At 44.0% G+C, this 17,610-nt stretch overlaps 1 protein-coding gene across 5 annotated transcripts in view; it reads left to right on the forward strand.

Moving 5' to 3' along the window:
- Positions 1 to 17,610, forward strand: part of lnx1 (ligand of numb-protein X 1) — a 44,588-nt gene that overhangs the window by 20,125 nt on the left and 6,853 nt on the right. For 3 of the 5 annotated variants that reach the window (XM_039810135.1, XM_039810136.1, XM_039810138.1), the window contains 5 exons: positions 7,878 to 8,131; positions 10,648 to 10,803; positions 12,964 to 13,172; positions 13,920 to 14,342; positions 16,942 to 17,076. In XM_039810135.1, the coding sequence (XP_039666069.1) occupies positions 7,878 to 8,131; positions 10,648 to 10,803; positions 12,964 to 13,172; positions 13,920 to 14,342; positions 16,942 to 17,076 (1,177 nt within the window). The remainder of the gene's footprint in view (positions 1 to 7,877; positions 8,132 to 10,647; positions 10,804 to 12,963; positions 13,173 to 13,919; positions 14,343 to 16,941; positions 17,077 to 17,610) is intronic. The other 2 variants (XM_039810137.1, XM_039810139.1) reach the window with 1 other exon arrangement.

The raw sequence follows: 17,610 nt of genomic DNA on the forward strand, positions 1-17,610 counted from the left end.
AAAAGTTGCCAAGAGCAATGTGCTAGAGCAGCCTAGTGGGGATTCTCTATAACCATAGTCTGTAGTGTAGTGTGGAGGGGATTACAGATAGAGCTGTCTCCACATAGTATTTAACTGCAGGGCTGTTAAGGTGAACATATGTAAGGTGTATTAGTAAGCAGAGGTCCTCTTAGCCAAAGAGCAGAGAATTAATCAGATGTGCTCTCCCTCTCTGTTGACAAAAAAAGGTATCTGGTTGAAACCAGATACTGACACAATAAATGCTGCATAAATGTCCTTTCAGCCCCGATCATGAGGTCAGGGCTCGACTGATGATCGTACATATTGATCGGCTGAAAAACCATGAGTCAGAGTTTGGGCTGTAACTAACGGGCTGACCGGACTGACACAGCGTTTGACCAGGAGGCCTCGTAAAGCGCTCGTAAACACACAGATGTATTAAGCGTGCCAAACCTGCCGAGCCATTACTCGCTGCACAGGAGCACACACAATGGCGAGTTCAAACACAAAGACTGGATTTATATGAGCTGTGTGGGCTGCTGTACACGCTGGTTTCTGTATGCGTTATTCAGAGGCTGTAAAAAGTCTCACCCGGCTAAACCTCGCCTCCTACTTTAATTTAGCAAATCTGGTTTAGAAACGAGCTTGGCCAAAAATGTCCTCCCACAGCTGAGACTGTCCCCTCTAGCTGCGGTCTCGGCCCCTCCTCGTGCAGCAGATGGGATTACCCCTCACAGCAGGCGGATCCAATCAACACACCAGCGCATCCTCTGATTAACACTCCTCTAGTTCATCATTAACTGGATTACTCTGTCTGTCTTGATGTCTCTCTCTCTCTCTCTCTCTTTCTCTATGCGTCTATCTATCATCCTGTCTATTCCCTCCCAATCAAACTTTACTTTATGTGTTTGGCACGTGGCCCAAGTGTGATAAAGAAGTAATTGATATACTGATCTAATCAAGGAAAAAAAACATGTTTAATTCAAGCCTTTATTTCCATAAATTCAATTAATGAAAGCCACCCCCTCCCCATATCGCAACAGCGTTCTTGTTCGGCTACTTTGTGAACGTGTGTGTGTGTGTGTGTGTGTGTGTGTGTGTGTGTGTGTGTGTGTGTGTGTGTGTGTGTGTGTGTGTGTGTGTGTGTGTGTGTGTGTGTGTGTGTGTGTGTGTGCTTTTATTTTTTTACCCTGCTCAGCCTGGTGGAAAGCATGCTTGTCTTAGCCAAAAGCTGTTAAGGGAGGACTCTCAGGAGTTCCATCCCTGAATCAGCTGGATTAGACGTTGAGTAAAGCCAGGGTCCATAAAACATTCCAGGATTTTAACGACTCTTTTCTTAGCATTGTTTGTCTTAATTATGAGCTTGATGGGAAATTTGGTAGAGAAGGAAGGGGCCGGAGTGAGTTCCTGGCTTCTCTTACGATTTGTCGATTCTTTAGTTCTTTGTCCACAGGCATTCAGTTAAAGGAAATTAAAATGCTCTTCTTTTTTGTTGTTGTAAAAAACTCAACACACACATTGCATGCTGTAACCTTTAAGCTTCTCTCACTGTCACACAAGGAAGCCTCCTATATAACACACACACACACACACACACACACATTTCTTGGATTCCAACCTGCACGCTACCTCTGGGCTTACAATTTTCTCACAGTTTCTTACACGTCAGGTGTCACTGTTATATTTTCAAAAGCTTTAGAAAGTCGGTGTTGGTAACAACCAGACATTTGGACTTGAGACTTGTTGACTTGGACTAGAGTCGACTTGAGTCACTGTTTTGATGACTTGCGACTTGACTTGACAAAAATTAAAATTACTGAGACTCGACTTGGATTTAAGACTTAAGTTGACGTTAGACTTGACTGGACTTTATGCATGATGACTCGGATGACTTACATGTATTCATTACTTTGAATGTTAAATATAAAATACTATAATTTAATGTTGTCACCTTTCTGTCTATCAAGTATGCTATGCAGCAGCAGCAGCGTTTAACTGTATATCATGATTGGACGACTCAAAAAGCTCCCCAGTATGTGATTGGCTGTCAGTCAAACTCCTGGCAACACGTAACAGCAATCATCAATTTGGGACTTGACTTGCCTTAACTAAGGACTCAAATTGACTTGGCTTGACATAACCTGTGACTTGAGACTTGCAACTTGCAACACTGGTAACAACTGCCCGCTGCTGCTTTCAGATGTACTGTAGGAAGAAGAGGAAGAAGAGCTCATCAACTAAACAAAATGAGTCTAGCTGTGGGTCATACACAGGTCAGCCCGGCTGTATCCCCCCACAGACCCACCGTAGGGTGTTTTGGTGACTAAACGATGCTTTGAGATTCCAAAAGCATTTGCATGATCACACGCCCGCAGTGTGTGAACATAAGCCCAGAGACACAGCCTGGTTTCTGTATCTGACTGCCTGACCTGGAATTGTCACCTCAGCAGAGGTAATTCGCGCTGTATGCGGAGTGTGGCCCAACACGATTGTCTGCGGCAGTCAGGGAGCGGAGAGAGTATTTGGGTTAGGAAGGATAATCCACTCACCCCTAAAGAGGATTGGAGAATCTCACAGGCTTTGATGAGTTGTGAGCTGGTGTTTATTTCACATCACAAGAAGAGGGCTGTTTGTGTCACAGCCAGGGAGCTCCGGCACGACCGCCACGTTGCCGAAAGCATCATGGGTAATTGTTAGTGCGCCGGAGAGAGCGGAGGATAAATGTGTAGGAGGTAGAAGAGGGTAAGGGAGGAGGCGAGAATGAGTGCTGCTGAGGAGGTTTTGGTGTCTTCGCTCCCTATCTCGCCACAGATCCCAGGGTTTAGAGAGATGATGTGATAACTGAGGCTGTGCTGACTGAGGCACTGATACTGCAGTGTTAATGAGCATCCGCTAAGCTCAGTGATCATCCCCTCAAAAAAATGATGCTGTATGAGAAAGGAACGGCTTTGCGCGAGCACTCAAAGTTTCACGATTATACACAAAAAGGATGTTTATTCCCGAGAGAAAAAATAAGGAGGGAGAGTGTATACATCTGGGTGTCTTTGCATGCGTTGCTCCCTCGACGCACTGCACGTCTCCGGTGTGCTGACTTAATTGGTCCGCTTACCTTGGCTCTAAAGCTCCAGGACCACCCTGGTGAGGGGACACAAGGGGATTCTGTCATGCTTCCCTGCCTCTAACCTCAGACAGCACAGACTGTGGCCTTTACATTCAAACTCAAGACATTAAAAACTCGAAGCAGCTGAGATATGGCGGGCCTCTTAGGCAACTCTCGTCCCCCGGAGGAAGGAGATTTTAATTAACGGGAGACCTTTGATAAACCAGTGGCACATGAAACAATGTCTGGGCGCTGCTGTCTCAGAGACTGTGTTGTAATAGCCTCTATGTTTCTGGGACTCCAAAAAGACTTTGACTTGCGTTGTTATTCCCCTGTGACAGCTCTCAATATATTTTTCTTTGGTTTTTATCCTTTGTGTCCGAGCTCTACAATCACAGTACGTGTTTTTAGAAATGAACACCTTAATAGCGTCCTTGCTCAAATTCAATGTGTGGTGTGCATTCATTACAGTAATACTTGGACAGACATTTAGCTAAGGTTTGGGTGGTCTGTAAGATTTATGTAACTGAATGTAACCTGTATTCAACGGTATTTGCCCATCTCCACTGACTGACTGTGGTTTTCCATTTTCCACTACCCATGCTCAAACAGGGGAATGCTGTCTAAGAGTCTTCAATTCCATACAGACAGCTTGGACCAGAAGTCCTATACAAGCCTATCAAAGGTGTGTGTGTGTGTGTGTGTGTGTGTGTGTGTGTGTGTGTGTGTGTGTGTGTGTGTGTGTGTGTGTGTGTGTGTGTGTGTGTGTGTGTGTGTGTGTGTGTGTGTTATATAAGAGGCTTCCTTGTGTGACAGTGAAGCTTAAAGGTTACAGCATGCAATGTGTGTGTTGAGTTTTGTGTGTGTGCTGTGTGTGTGTGTGTGTGTGTGTGTGTGTGTGTGTGTGTGTGTGTGTGTGTGTGTGTGTGTGTGTGTGTGTGTGTGTGTGTCTGCATGTGTCGAGAAAAAAAAGGAAGCAAATGTTCAGTTAAGGGTTTACAGTCAATGCTGGAACATGCAACTTTGTGAGGGAGTGAAATCTATTTATATAGGTGAAGATATTAACACCAGCTGGGAGAAATTAGAGTGAAAACACATTGTGTCACCTTTAGCACGAGTAATAAACTCTTTTTGCATCCAAAGAGCTTTTTCTACTTCTTTTGTCAGTGTGCATGCAGGCATTTTTTTCCTATGATAAAGCTAAAGGGGTAGACTGACTGGTTCATTTGGAAATGGCATTACCATCTAAAATCTCCACATCGGTAAATAATATTGTGTGTCCATGTTAGCTGGTTGATCTGATATATTTCCTCTGTTTAAGAAGGTGAAACAACTTTGCAAGTGCCCTGTCACCTCAAACATGAGGAAAATTGCACATTGCACCAAGTGTATACGTGAACCTGCACATGTACACATTTTGTTTAAACTTCTGCCCACAGGAACTCATTTGGGGGACTTGAACACAGTTACGTGAGCAGCACTAGTGTTTTCAAGCTGCACCCCAGCTTTAATTATTCTAATTGATATTGAGTGACACAAGGAAAAGCTTCTGCCCCGTCAAAGACTGCAGCGCTGCCATCTCCTCTGCTGTTGATTGAAAAATTGCTCTATTCAACCACTTCACTCAGTTAAGTGGTATGTTGCTGCACGGACATGCTTGATAGCAATCAATTGAACTAAAGGAATAACTCACGATGGCACTGCCTATACACAGGTGCACGTACACACATGTAGTGCTATATGTCACAGAGCTTTGAGTGAGATCAATAGGTACCTCAGCTTCGTGTAATGCTGTATCTACCTGGGAGTCTGACCCGTGCCTACAAGTGAGATATAGAACCCACTTCAGGATGAAATGATTTTCGCTGTGAGATATGGTCAGAGTGCATGACCCACTTTGACAGCTCTGTTATTGAGACAAAATGCTGCTTCTGGTTGATGTGGTGCTCCAAGGGGGCCGATGGCCTTCCTCGACTGCAAATGGCTCACCAAGATGTAATCTTATAAAGCTTAACATTTTGGTTTGGGGAATAAAAATCCACCATTCATGTTCTTCATAAGAATTTGGATTATTAGCCATAATGTCTAAACCTTCTAGACTTATGAGTTATGAGATTGTGACACGAAGGTTTATGCCCCTGTAGAAGCCACAAGTCTGTATGATATCAACTTAGTTTTACGTAAAACATGTTTTAGTCGCAACATTATGGAGAAGAAGCCTAGAAATCTAGACGCACATTAGCAGCAGCAAATGTAATTTGCAGCCAGGGTCAGTCTAGCAACTCTCCATGGGCTTGGGAGCTGGAAAAACCAAACTCTACATGTAGTCAGGCCAATCACATCGTGTATAGAGTCGATGGGCAGGCTTAACATAATGAAGGCAGAGTTGCGACGGTTCCACGTGGATTCTTGAAAACAAAGAAGATGGCTGCTGCTGCTGGCGAACAGCGGTCTTTGGAATCGGCTTTGGCCGCGACTCTGGAAGACTTGGAGTTCAGCTTTTCTTTGAGAAAAGAACAAAGAACGGCACTGAAGTCATTCTTAAAAAAGGAAGATGAGGGGCAGCCTCTAGCTCACCCAGTAAGAGCGTTCGCCCCATGTTGGCTGAGTCCTGCAGCGGCGCAACTCTTCCCCATCTCTGTCCCCCTTTCACATCTATCCACTTTCTAATAAAGGGAAAAAGCCCCAAAAAATAATCTTTAAAAAAAGGAAGATGTGTTCGGAGTTTTGCCGACTGGATACGGCAAAAGTTGAATCTATCAACTAGCGTTGCTCTGGTTGGTTGGAGCGCTATCCTATTGCGTGCAGAGGGAATTTGAAAGACAACCATTTATCCCGCCCCTCGGATTGAACCCATCTCAATCTTGATGTGGGTCTGGTTTGTCAGGCTAATGGAGAAGTACTACACTGCCCACAATCCTAAGCGTAACAGCGACTCTGATTGGTGGAGCTCGCTGTTACCATGGAAATGTTTACCGCACCCGCAAACGGCTATAGCGAGCTGCTACCATTGTCTCAGAATCAGAATCAGAAAAGGATTTATTGCCAAGTAACACTTGCAAGGAATTTGCCTTGGTGTTTGGTACATACATAGACATATTAAACATTAATATGAAATAAACAATAATTACAGAAACAAATATATACAAAATTAAAAAAGCGTCTGAATGGTTTGGTGTATGATGTGCAAAAATGTTTAGGGATGTACAAAATGTTTATTTTAGTTTAATTTCTGTACAGTATTGTACCTTTTGCCTTTTTTTTTTTGCCATTTTCAAAATGTTCTTTTGCGCCCAATCAAATGTTTTATGGTCACGATTCAACTTGCAGCTAGTTGTCTTGGTTCCAGGCTTAAAACTCATTTAATGAAACGTCAAAGGAGATATTGAAAATCACTTCCAGAACCAGAGCCGTTCAAAAAGTGGGCGGTCACCGTTTGGCTCTATTTCTTTAGTCACTCTGCAATGATGGCCACCATTTTACCTTGCTTTTACTAAACCCCTCCTTTTTTTGGCTTGATGTCCTCCATGTGCTGTAAAGTCCACTGGTGCCCAGCCCATCTTACAGCAGAGGAGAATGGATGCTGCTTCTCTTGTTTTTCTGAGCTACTGTTGAAGCAGTGCCTGGGTTTGATCCAGCTCATTAAAACCCAGTTAATGTTTGCGCTGATGGCTCCGCAGAGACAGCCAGAAGAGACGAGCCAGTGTTATTCCTGCCTCTGATGAAGCCTCAGCGCAAAGCCTTTATGACTTACAGATGGAGGAGAATTCTTTAACAATACGATACCCTTCTCTGTAGGGATATCTTTAATTCATACACAAACATTCCCAATTTAATATTGTCAGTGTGAAGAGAGAGAGAGAGAGAGAGAGAGAGAGAGAGAGAGAGAGAGAGAGAGGCTGAAAATGTGTTGTGGTTGTGGTGTTTTTGACAGGGAGAAGACATCTGGAACTTAGGAATTAGATTTGTTTTTGAGAAAAACAACATTCAGACGATCTCGGTTTTATATTCAAACGTCGTGTCAGTTGCCGCACCCTCCCTCCTGTCTAGCGGGAGTTTTCTTACATTTGTATACAATCATCTGTCAGTGATGCTCACACTCACAGCCACAGAGAAAATCCATCCTACATGTGATTATTACCGATACTGGCATTAATGAAAGTGTGCAAGCAACAGAAATGAGTATTTCTTTTTCTTTATGAGAGTAAATGTGAAATATGCTCAGAGGTGCTGCATACATTCTGAATGAGCGCACCAGGGAATATATTCAGCCACAGTTGTTGTTATTGTACAGGCTGTGTGGATCTTTGTGTGAGGCAGTCCCAAAGCAGAAGATAGAGGTCAGCGTGCAGACAAAGCCTCCGGCTGGAGGAGATCTCCTCAGATTCTCATCTTTATCTTGAGAATGTGACTTTTTCATTAGATGTGACATGAATTTGTTTTTTGTTTTTGTAAATATATTTTTGGGCTTATTTTTTTTTTTACCTTTTAATGGATGGGCTGAATCTAACTCGGGCCGCTGTGGCAAGGACCGAGCCCCAGCACATGGGGTGCACGCTCAACCAGGCGAGCCACCAGGGCGCCCCGTAACATGTATTTGTTGACTTTTCACTCTACTGTTAAAAGTGATGCTGTCAATGCCCGTTCGACACTAAAGAATCTGAGCATCCTGTGTCAGATCATCAATGTCATCATTTCCTCAACATTCCCCGTAGTAAATGCGCCATGCCGATTGTGTGATCGGAGTCCGAGACTGACCTTTGACCCCTGTGTGCAGGTGTAAAGGGGCCTCTCACTATGGGCTCTCAGCAGACAGGAAGCGACGCTCGCAGGAGGGCGAATGCACCGACAGCACGTCAGAACTCACCATCGCCACGCTGCCCAATGATGGCCCCGCCTCGGCCGCCGTGGCCCTCCTGTCAGACGAGCCCGGTCTGGTCAACCCCGCCTTCGACCCCAGCATGGAGGACAACAGTCAGTCAGGCAGCACGACCAGCCTGGCCGCCCGCAGCAGCTCCAAGAAGAGTGAGTGTGAGTGGGCGAACGGGTGTTTGTCTGCGGTTACCCCGTAGTTATCTGACGCCAGTGAGAGAGCTAGAGGGAGAGTGTGTTTGCCAGAGTGACGGATTGAAAATAAGTAGACAGTCGAGAGCTTTCTAGTCACAGTTACATAGTCACCCAGTAAACAAAAACAGATGCCAGTGATCTATGCTCGAGCATACTTTTACACCTGCAGACTTAGAACGTATAACCCAGGCGCTTGTTCAACCTCGAAATACAGTCTTTGTTCTTTCTAATGGTCTCTGATAGAAATCCTATTAACCAATTAGCTCTACTGCCTTGTGGTTTTTTTTCCACCAATCCATAAAATCTCTCTTTGTGGAGAACAGTAGATAAACACAGAGAGAGAAAGTCACTGAGAGGGCAGGCACATTATGCAGTCAAGGAGAAATGGAAGGAGAGGGAGGTTAAATATAGCCCGAAGTAAGTGTGTGTTAATGCCAAATGATGTGATCAGCCCTCTCCCTCCAGTTCTCCCACCTGTGAAACCAGGAAGCAGTCACGAGTGTTCCCCTCTGCTCCTCCATCCCCCCCCCTAACGTGAGTGTACATGCAGTGGGGACACCAAATGACGCTGCACCAGCACTTTAGGTCCGGCCGGCTGAGCGCCCACAACCACCACAAGCACCACTACTGCTGAACAAGCTGACAGCTCCAGAAGCGGCTGGCGCTTTTAAAGAATAATGTGGCTGTCAGGAGCTCTCGCATCTCCGAGAGCCCGCAGAGGGAGGGAGGGGCGCTGCAGAGGCATGCTGCCCCGTGCTCGGTGCAGCCAGGCTGGGCTGCTGCCTCTCCTCTGCAGCCTCCTGTAGCCTGTCAGCCTTTTTTTTTTATAAGAAAGCAAAGTACAAGACAACTGTCTCACTGGGAGGGTCTCTTTTAGATGTGGTCAATAGAGTCCACAATGTGTTACATCACTGCTGTAGTGACACAACCATGCAACTATACTCAGCACGGATTGGCTTTATGAATTAAAGAGCCACTGGTTTAAAGCAACTCTTTCATCCTTCAAAAAAAGATACATTATTTGAGCTTTTGAAAGTTGTGTAAAAAATAAACCTCGGAAGATAAGGATGGACTAGAGGCAAAAACACATAGTGCCCTCATTTCTTTCAGTGCGGTGTCGCAATATAGAGGGTAGGTACAGAAGGCTGTCTGGCAAAAAAGTTGAACCTGGCTCAACTTTTGCCTTAAAGGTGCACCGTGTTTTCTTGTGAACAAAACATCCTTAAGGTCCAGCAGATGCATTTCTTTCATTGTTTTCTAGGCCGATTTGTTGAATATTTAAAATCGTCCATTGTTTACATTCATGTGTAGGGATGCACCGATCAAATACACTGGATGGGTATCGGTGCAGATACTGACCTTATGAAGCAGACCGGGTATCGGCCATGACATGACAAATCCACATTAAATGTGTCAGGATTAAATGTTTCCACGATCAGTTACAGTTAAACCAATTAAGTTACAGCGACCGATGACTCAAATTGCCTTACATAAAATTACATGTATATATATATAAAATGAGTTCACTGAGAGCACTAGTATTGGATCAGTGCTTGGTATCAGGAGCTACCCTGGATGTAGATATTGGAATCGGCTATAGTGAGTTTCAGATCATTGTTTAGCTGTCCGTCTTACAACCTGTTTTGGTTCACTCTCACCGCTACACTACCTGCTCTACAGCAAACAACTGATGAACATAGCTGAGCATTTAGCAGCTAAAAAGCCAGTTATTTCCTTCAGGAGTTGGCAGAGACCAAAAATGAGCTAAAAGAGCGTGGAAATTGGACTTAAATTCATCAGGTGGCCAGAAACAGGACTCCAAATGAATTATAATGTTGCTCCGTAACTGCTGGACCTGTAAATACGGAACTTTTGCTAACATGTTTGCCATATCAACTTAAAAGGTATATGTCCATGTTGCGTTTATAACTTGTTCCTGCTGCTCCCAAGTGGCCAATAAAATCAGTTATTGCAGGTTTAGTGTTTTCCGTGCCGTCTTTTCTGCCTCTGTGGGTGCATTGCTATTGCGTTACAGCCACCAAATGTCAATCAGCCGAACTGCTTGAAACTGGTGGCAGGAATGTGTAACACGTCGCACATGTGCGTCCTCGTGTAGGATACAAAACATAACAGAGACCCACTCTGGTAAGAACATTGCTGGTGCCACTAGAGTTCAAAAACTCAAAGGGTACTTTTAATGCAATGCAAATTCATTGGCCAATCAAATAATTCAGGAACAGCGCATACTTTTACTGTTTATCTCGCTGTCATCAAGATAAAGGGGGAAATGATTGCTGAAAACTTACCACAGTTGAACGATATCCTTTCATAACAATCTAACACAGCAACCCAGATCTCAGTCACTAAGCCAGTAGGAGGCCTTTGAACGGCTTTGAGGAGGCAGATTCAGACATGTCCGGGCATGTTGAGTGTGAGGCATTCTATAAAGGGCCTCTCTTTCTCCCCTGTGTTCTTTGCAGTCCGAAATTTTGACCGTTCCTCAGTGAGGAGCCGTTCCTTCAGGAGGTTAAACCGGGCGTTCAGTGTCCTGCGGAGGACAAAGAGTGGCAACGCGGTGAGCAACGAGACGTCTGAGGAGAGAGACAATGCCAGGAATTCCAATGTGCCACAGGAAGGTATGCATCAGACCTGCCTGCATCTCTTCTCCCTCCTTTGTATCTTTAACGTGTATATTTTTGTGCTTGCATCGTGCATTTTTGTGTTGTTTCTTGAAGTCACTGCTGCATTTGCACTTCATGATTCCCTGAAGAGGGTTCCAGAGAGAGGGCTCAAAGTGTGTGTGTGTGTGTGTGTGTGTGTGTGTGTGTGTGTGTGTGTGTGTGTGTGTGTGTGTGTGTGTGTGTGTGTGTGTGTGTGTATGTGTGTGCGTGCACGTGTGCGTGTGTTTCCAAATGTGTGCATTTGCGATGTTCCCTCAGCTGTACGGGGAGGGCTGGGAGCCCACAGTGTAACAATAGCATATGTTTCTTTAATAATTCAGATGCAGATTGCGTAAGTCCACCGGTGCATCACTAGAGAAGGATCAGAAGGGAGAGCGGTAGCCTGAGGCACTTTAGACATAGATGGGATACGGGAGGTCACTGGAGACAAAGCTGATGCCCTTCTCTTCTCCGCCTCTAGTTCTTCTCCTTCTTCATCTCCTTCTCCACTCACCCTGTATCCCATCTTCCTCTCCTTCTCCCGCCAACACAGCCAGGGTCAACAGGTTTGCACCAACTTGATGGAGTAGCCCCCAGGGAGCGCAGTGCTCTCGACATGGTAGATTCGTAAGATGTAATGTAGTCGATAAAGTGTGCTCTCCACATATTAAATGTAATATCCACAGCCCGACCCCCATAATAGTAAAGTTAAGGAAATATAGTCAACCATAAGAGAGTATAATGTTGAAGTAGAGCTGCAGCGTGACGGGAAGAGGACAAGGAATGTGGTGTTGCGTAAGAATGAGGGATGGCGAACGATCAGGGACTAGATTATTCTCTGAGGCCGTCACTGAGGAGGCTGAGAGGATAGATCAAATATTCATTGCCTGCCGCTGGAGAGACAAAGATAGACGGAGAGATATATTCATACAGATGGATGGAGGGGAAAAGCACCTACAGAAAAAGACAATGGAGAAAAGGAAACAAATAAAGGCATAGTAATGTCCAATCGGATGGAGAAGTGGATGAAAACACAAAAGAGAAATAATGGGATGAAGAAAGATAGAGGGTGAAAGGGTGTGTGAAGGAGAGGATGAAGGGTTACATAATGGCTGCGGGTCTCTGTGTTAATGTGGTCTCCACCCCAGAAGCAATCTGCTGCGATAAAGACAAAATATTGACTTTGGAATGGAGAAAGTGCAGCGTGAGTAGAACGAAAGGCCGAGGCTACGGAGCACCAGACACAGAGGGAGACAGCCGATTGAGGAATGGGGAGAGAGTGAGAGACAATCTTCATAACCAGAGGAAATGCATCTTCTCTGTCATTTATTGGCCAAGGCTGTTGGTCAAAATAGTCACAGAAAGATCCCCACCCACCTCCACATGGTCCAGTTTAGCATGTGTCATTCTGCTGCTTAGTGGAATTCACCACTGGGCATGAGGGGAGGGGGAGCTTGCACAGTTTAATGAGATAAAACTAGCAGACAAGCACACATTTCTCAGAAATGTGAAGGTGTATAATGAGGTTTGTATGCTTATAAACCACATTATTTGGTTGTGTAACATACTGCATTTATTGTTATGGCAGAATCCTGTGTATTGGTTCTCTTTGGTTGATGTGAAAACAGCAAAAAATCTGCTACAAATGACAAAATTTGAATTCTCGGGAGTTATGCTTTTGTGTGTACCTCACAAGAAAAACTAGAAGATATATTGCCTTTTTTTGATCAACATTTTCACTAGTTGGAATATTGCACATATTATAACTGTACTTGCATCCCCGCCCAAGTAATAAACCTTGCGGAAATTTGAAATTGAGGGTTTTCCCAAGCATACTCGCTACAGATGTATGTGACTAATGATACAAACATTGAGCAGGATAATCAGCCAAGTCAATTTTTCCCCTCTTGGCTTGTACAAGTTTGTTTTAGTAACCTGAGGGAGTAGAGACAGCTGGTTCCACTGCACAAGCGCTCTACCACGGTCTACAACTCTTTCTCCCACAGCGTGTCTCACGTTCTCCCACTTCCTCCCCTGTTACATTTGGCTGTTTGTCCAACTTGATTTTGCTTGTCGTTGTACAGTCAAATTCAGGACTAAACTCAGCCTTTCTTGTCCCTGCACGTTCTCCCTTAGTGTTGGCTCTTCCTCAGCTGCATCACCTGATCCCTGACGGTGAACTTACCAGCATTAAGATCACGCGGATGGTTCCCACAGACCCGCTGGCCATCAGCATCGTTGGCGGCAATGAGACCCCCTTGGTCCGCATCCTCATCCAGGACATCTACAGAGAAGGTGTCATTGCCCGGGATGGACGCCTGCTGCCTGGGGACATGATCCTGAAGGTAGCACAGTCAGAACTATTTGCACAAAGCAGTAGGAAGCAATCAAAGTCCCATTTTTAAACTGCATCCATGTTTTTGTCTTAAACATAAATTATGCATGTACAAATACGAATGACATAATATCAAGGTAAAATAGGAAAATAACAATTTAAACAAAAATAAATGAATAAAAAATGAAAAGGTGACAGACTTCACTGAAAATGGTGACAGCAAGTGTTCTCAATTAAATAGTTCGGAGTAGATATTAGGGTAACACTTGACAATAAGGTACAAGAATATTGATTGGTTTCGTGCACTTGATCCTTAGTTAGCTGCTACATATTAACGAATGATTACCTAACCATTAATTGCCATTACTGAAGCATTGTGCGTATCTGCAAATAAAGTGATGCATCATACATAAAAAGAAAAACGTTCCTCATTCATTTCTCATTGGTTCCTAATTCGTTAAATCATTAACTACCTACTTTTTTGTGTACCTCATTGTAAAGTGTTACCGATATTAGTTATTGAAATGTCTTTCTTATTTGTAACAAATTGAAGAGACTCAAAGTACATATCGACTTCAATTAAAAACGTGCATAAAAAAGAGCATTTAGCATACATAAGTTCCTATCTTTACATTCGAAGTAGGTGATGACATGTTTTAGATACAATGTCATTTTTTAAAGTCTTTCCGGAATGTAATTCAGAAATGACCAACCATAAAAGGAGATGAGTTAATCTGCATCCCTTTTGCCCTCTCAGGTTAACGGCATTGACATCAGCAACGTACCCCACTGCTACGCCGTGGCAACGCTCAAACAGCCCTGCCAGCTCCTCCGGCTAACCGTGCTCAGAGAACAGCGTTATCGCTACCGCTCGCACAGCCACCCGCACGGCCACGGGCACGGCCATGATGTCGCCGGGGGCCACCCGTCTCATGGCTTACCCCACCATCCTATGAGGGATGATAGCATCCACGTGGTCCTGAATAAATCCTCTCCAGATGAGCAGCTGGGCATTAAGCTAGTGAGGCGGCCAGAGGAGCACGGCGTCTTCATCTTCCACCTGCTGGAGGGCGGCCTGGCAGCACGCGACGGACAGCTGTGCATTGGCGACCGCGTGCTAGCCATCAACGGGCACGATCTACGTTACGGAGCACCGGAACACGCTGCTCTGCTCATCCAGGTCAGTGAGTCCACCAGTATGTGATGATTTTTAAAACCGATTCTTTTCCCCAGACAGATACTTTTTATTTATTTAATTTTTACCAATGAGTCGCCTAATATATTTTTGTATGTTTACGCGGAACTGCCGACAGCGACTACATCATATCCGTTTTCCAGCAAAACAGAGCAAAAGCAGAAAATGCACATAATACATGTTATGTACTTCTTTACAGATGAAATAAATGTCAGACTGACTGACTTGGCATGTGATGTGCATTCTTTTTAGAAAACAATTAGTTTTTAGAAATGTCTCATGATATATTGTCTTTAGAAGTTTAGGTAACACTTTACTTGAAGTCATGACACATGACATGACACATGACACAGTCATGACACATGAACCCTAACCCAAACCTAACCATAACCATAACCATAACTTGTCATGAGAAAAACCGAATGTTGAAAGAAGCGTTATGTCATAAACGTTTATGACTTGTTTACTATGTTTATGACACGTTCATGACAGTGTCATGACACTCTTATGTAGATACCTTCTAGTAAAGTGTAACCGAAGTTTATTATTCATTTCTGTTTTTGTTTTTTAAAAGAAGGAAAAATAAAATCCCAATGCTATCGAATCACGGTACAAATTAAATCGGCACCCATGTATCGTGAAATAATCAAATTGGGACAAAAGCATATTGCCCTAGTCAGCATTCCTCCTTTAAACAAATTTATTATAGCATCTCGTAGCATTTTACAAAAGGTCATAGTTGCGACAGTCAAATCAGTCCACATGTTGTTACAGACCATAAATAACTGTGTTCTGTTCTTACCCCGGGTCCCTGAGGTACTAAAGATAATTGTGGTGATTCAGGCTAATTGTGTTGTGCTGTGCTGTTGTGTCTGCACTCACTGCAGTTAATAGTATTTAATTGTGGTGATTCCCTAATGGACCGGGCCATGCGGCTGCCTCTGGTTCCTGGTTGATGCCAGTCAATGGTGGTGTGTTTGGTGGTTAATTGTGGTTAATTGCTGTGTGTTTGCGGCTGACTGTGCAGGGTCTCTGCGCCCGGAGTTCCTGTCTGAGCAGTCAGACTGGCCTCTTCTGGGTCTCTGTGGAGCCAACATGGCCTCTCAGAGCAGTCACTTTCTGTCAGAGATTACCAACTGGCAGGGAAGAAATTAAATTAGTCCAGTTAAGGCAATAATGGGCTGGACTGGCTACTTCAGGAGTCAGCTCTGTGCTACAGAAACCAGGGGGAATCTCAGAGGAATTACAGAGTGGGGGGAGAGGGAAGCAGCCAGCCTGTCTGTGTGACTTTTGGACCACTTGTATGTGAAGGAGTGTGGCTGGACTGGCAGTTCAGTAGTAGGAGTCACAGAGAGAGACTTAAATAGGTTACGTGGGTGGCAGCTATATTTAAAACATGGTTTTCCTGTGGATTTCTCCTTCATTAGCTAGATCACCCAGAAAAACATTTTAAATGTAATATTTCAATGTTTGCATCTTGAATGAAATCCCATTTTGTAACATGAATAGACCAACAACAAATATTTTATGACCAGTTTTAAAGGAATAGTTTTTGGGGAATATGCTTATTTGTTTTTTGGTAAAGAGTAGATTGACACCAGTCTCATATCTGTCCATTAATTCTAAGGCTACAGCCAGCAGCTGGTTAGCTTAGCTTAGCATAAAGACTGAAAACAGGTGGAAACAGCTAGCCTGGCTCTATCTGAAGTTAAAATCCACCTACCAGCACCTCTAAAGGCCACTATTGAACAAGTTATATCTTTTTTTTTTTTTTATCTGTACAAAAAACCCCAAACAACAATTCATGTTTTAAGGGTTAAAACGTGCAACCTATTTGTTAGCGCCGACCATTAACTTTCTGGAGTCTCCGCTGGTTGCCTAACATCTTACTGATTGTCGTTTGTTTTTCTAGGGATTAAACTAACAAGATTTAGCGTGTTAGGTAAAGGCTAGCTGTTTCCCCATTTCCAATCTTTGTGCTAAGCTACAGTAAGCTAACCGGATGTTAGCTGTAGCCTTAAATTTGACAGGCAGACATAAGAGCGGTATCAATCTTCTTAGTCTCTCATTGCCAGACCTTCCTCCACAGCGCTGCGGAGGAAGGTCTGGCGAGTCCACATAGCATTCATGGGATGGGGAAAAACGTTCTCTGGTTTATTGCCATTTCTTTAAACCAATCAAAATCTTCTTGGACAGCGCTAAACGCCGGACGGAGCAACGGCGCGTCTGCAAAGTAGCCTCGGGAAGGAACTTGTTTTGGTGGAACATGTGTACGTTCAAAAGTAGTTTTAGTCGTGCAACAGAAACTCTAACTAGCTGTATGGATTTACCCTGCAGAGATCTGAGGAGCAGTTAACCATAGTCCTCAGAAATCCACCGGAGTTTAAAATTACAACACTAAGAAAGAGGAAGGTAACGGACATCTGGTCAAAATGAGTGAAATCCGGCGGAATTTCCGGCGGCAGCAGAGCAATCCCGGAAGTGGAACGTCGTGGATATAGACTACAATCTTCTCAATCTTGCTTTTAAAACCATGTCTGTTGTAACTCATGTCCTAACTCTGCTGTCTCTAAATGTTCTCCAGGCAAGCGAGGAGGGTGTCCACTTCATCGTGTCTCGTCAGATCTGCCTGCCAACCCCAGACATCTTACAAGAAGCTCCGTGGGGCATGGACGGACCCCCACCATATTCCCCTGTGGATATAGAGCAGACACTGCTGGTGAGCAGCGCATACAGACACATACACATGAGACGAGAACGGTAGCAATACACAGACAGGAGCTTTGTTCGTGATAAATACTCCCTTTCAGGTGCAAATGATCCATGAAGGTGTTGTTCTCCCGTCAAAGCTGTTAAAGAGTATCTTCCACCATCCTTCCCTGAAAGACTTTCAGTTTCTTACTGAAACTGGTAATATATGTTCTAATAATAATCTTTAGAATCAGTTTCAAGCTGAAAATGTTTAATTTAAAATTTGTTTTAAAAGCAGGCATAGAGGTAGGCTACTGTAGATCACTATCTGTAAAAAAATACATTGCTTCTCCTATCAAACAACTACATTTGGCAGTGCCTGAATTGGAACAAAAAAGGTGCCAGTATCCTAAATTCAGCAGTTGCATATCATGATCATCAAATGGGTCTTGGATATATTTATATTCCTACGTATATCTTATAGGGGTGACACCAAACAGTCGATTATCCAATGATTTACTCTAAGGAGCCTGATTCAACTGCCATTCTCAAATGTCGAATC

Source organism: Perca fluviatilis, chromosome 9 (genome assembly GCF_010015445.1).
Source record: "Perca fluviatilis chromosome 9, GENO_Pfluv_1.0, whole genome shotgun sequence".
NCBI lineage: Eukaryota > Metazoa > Chordata > Actinopteri > Perciformes > Percidae > Perca > Perca fluviatilis.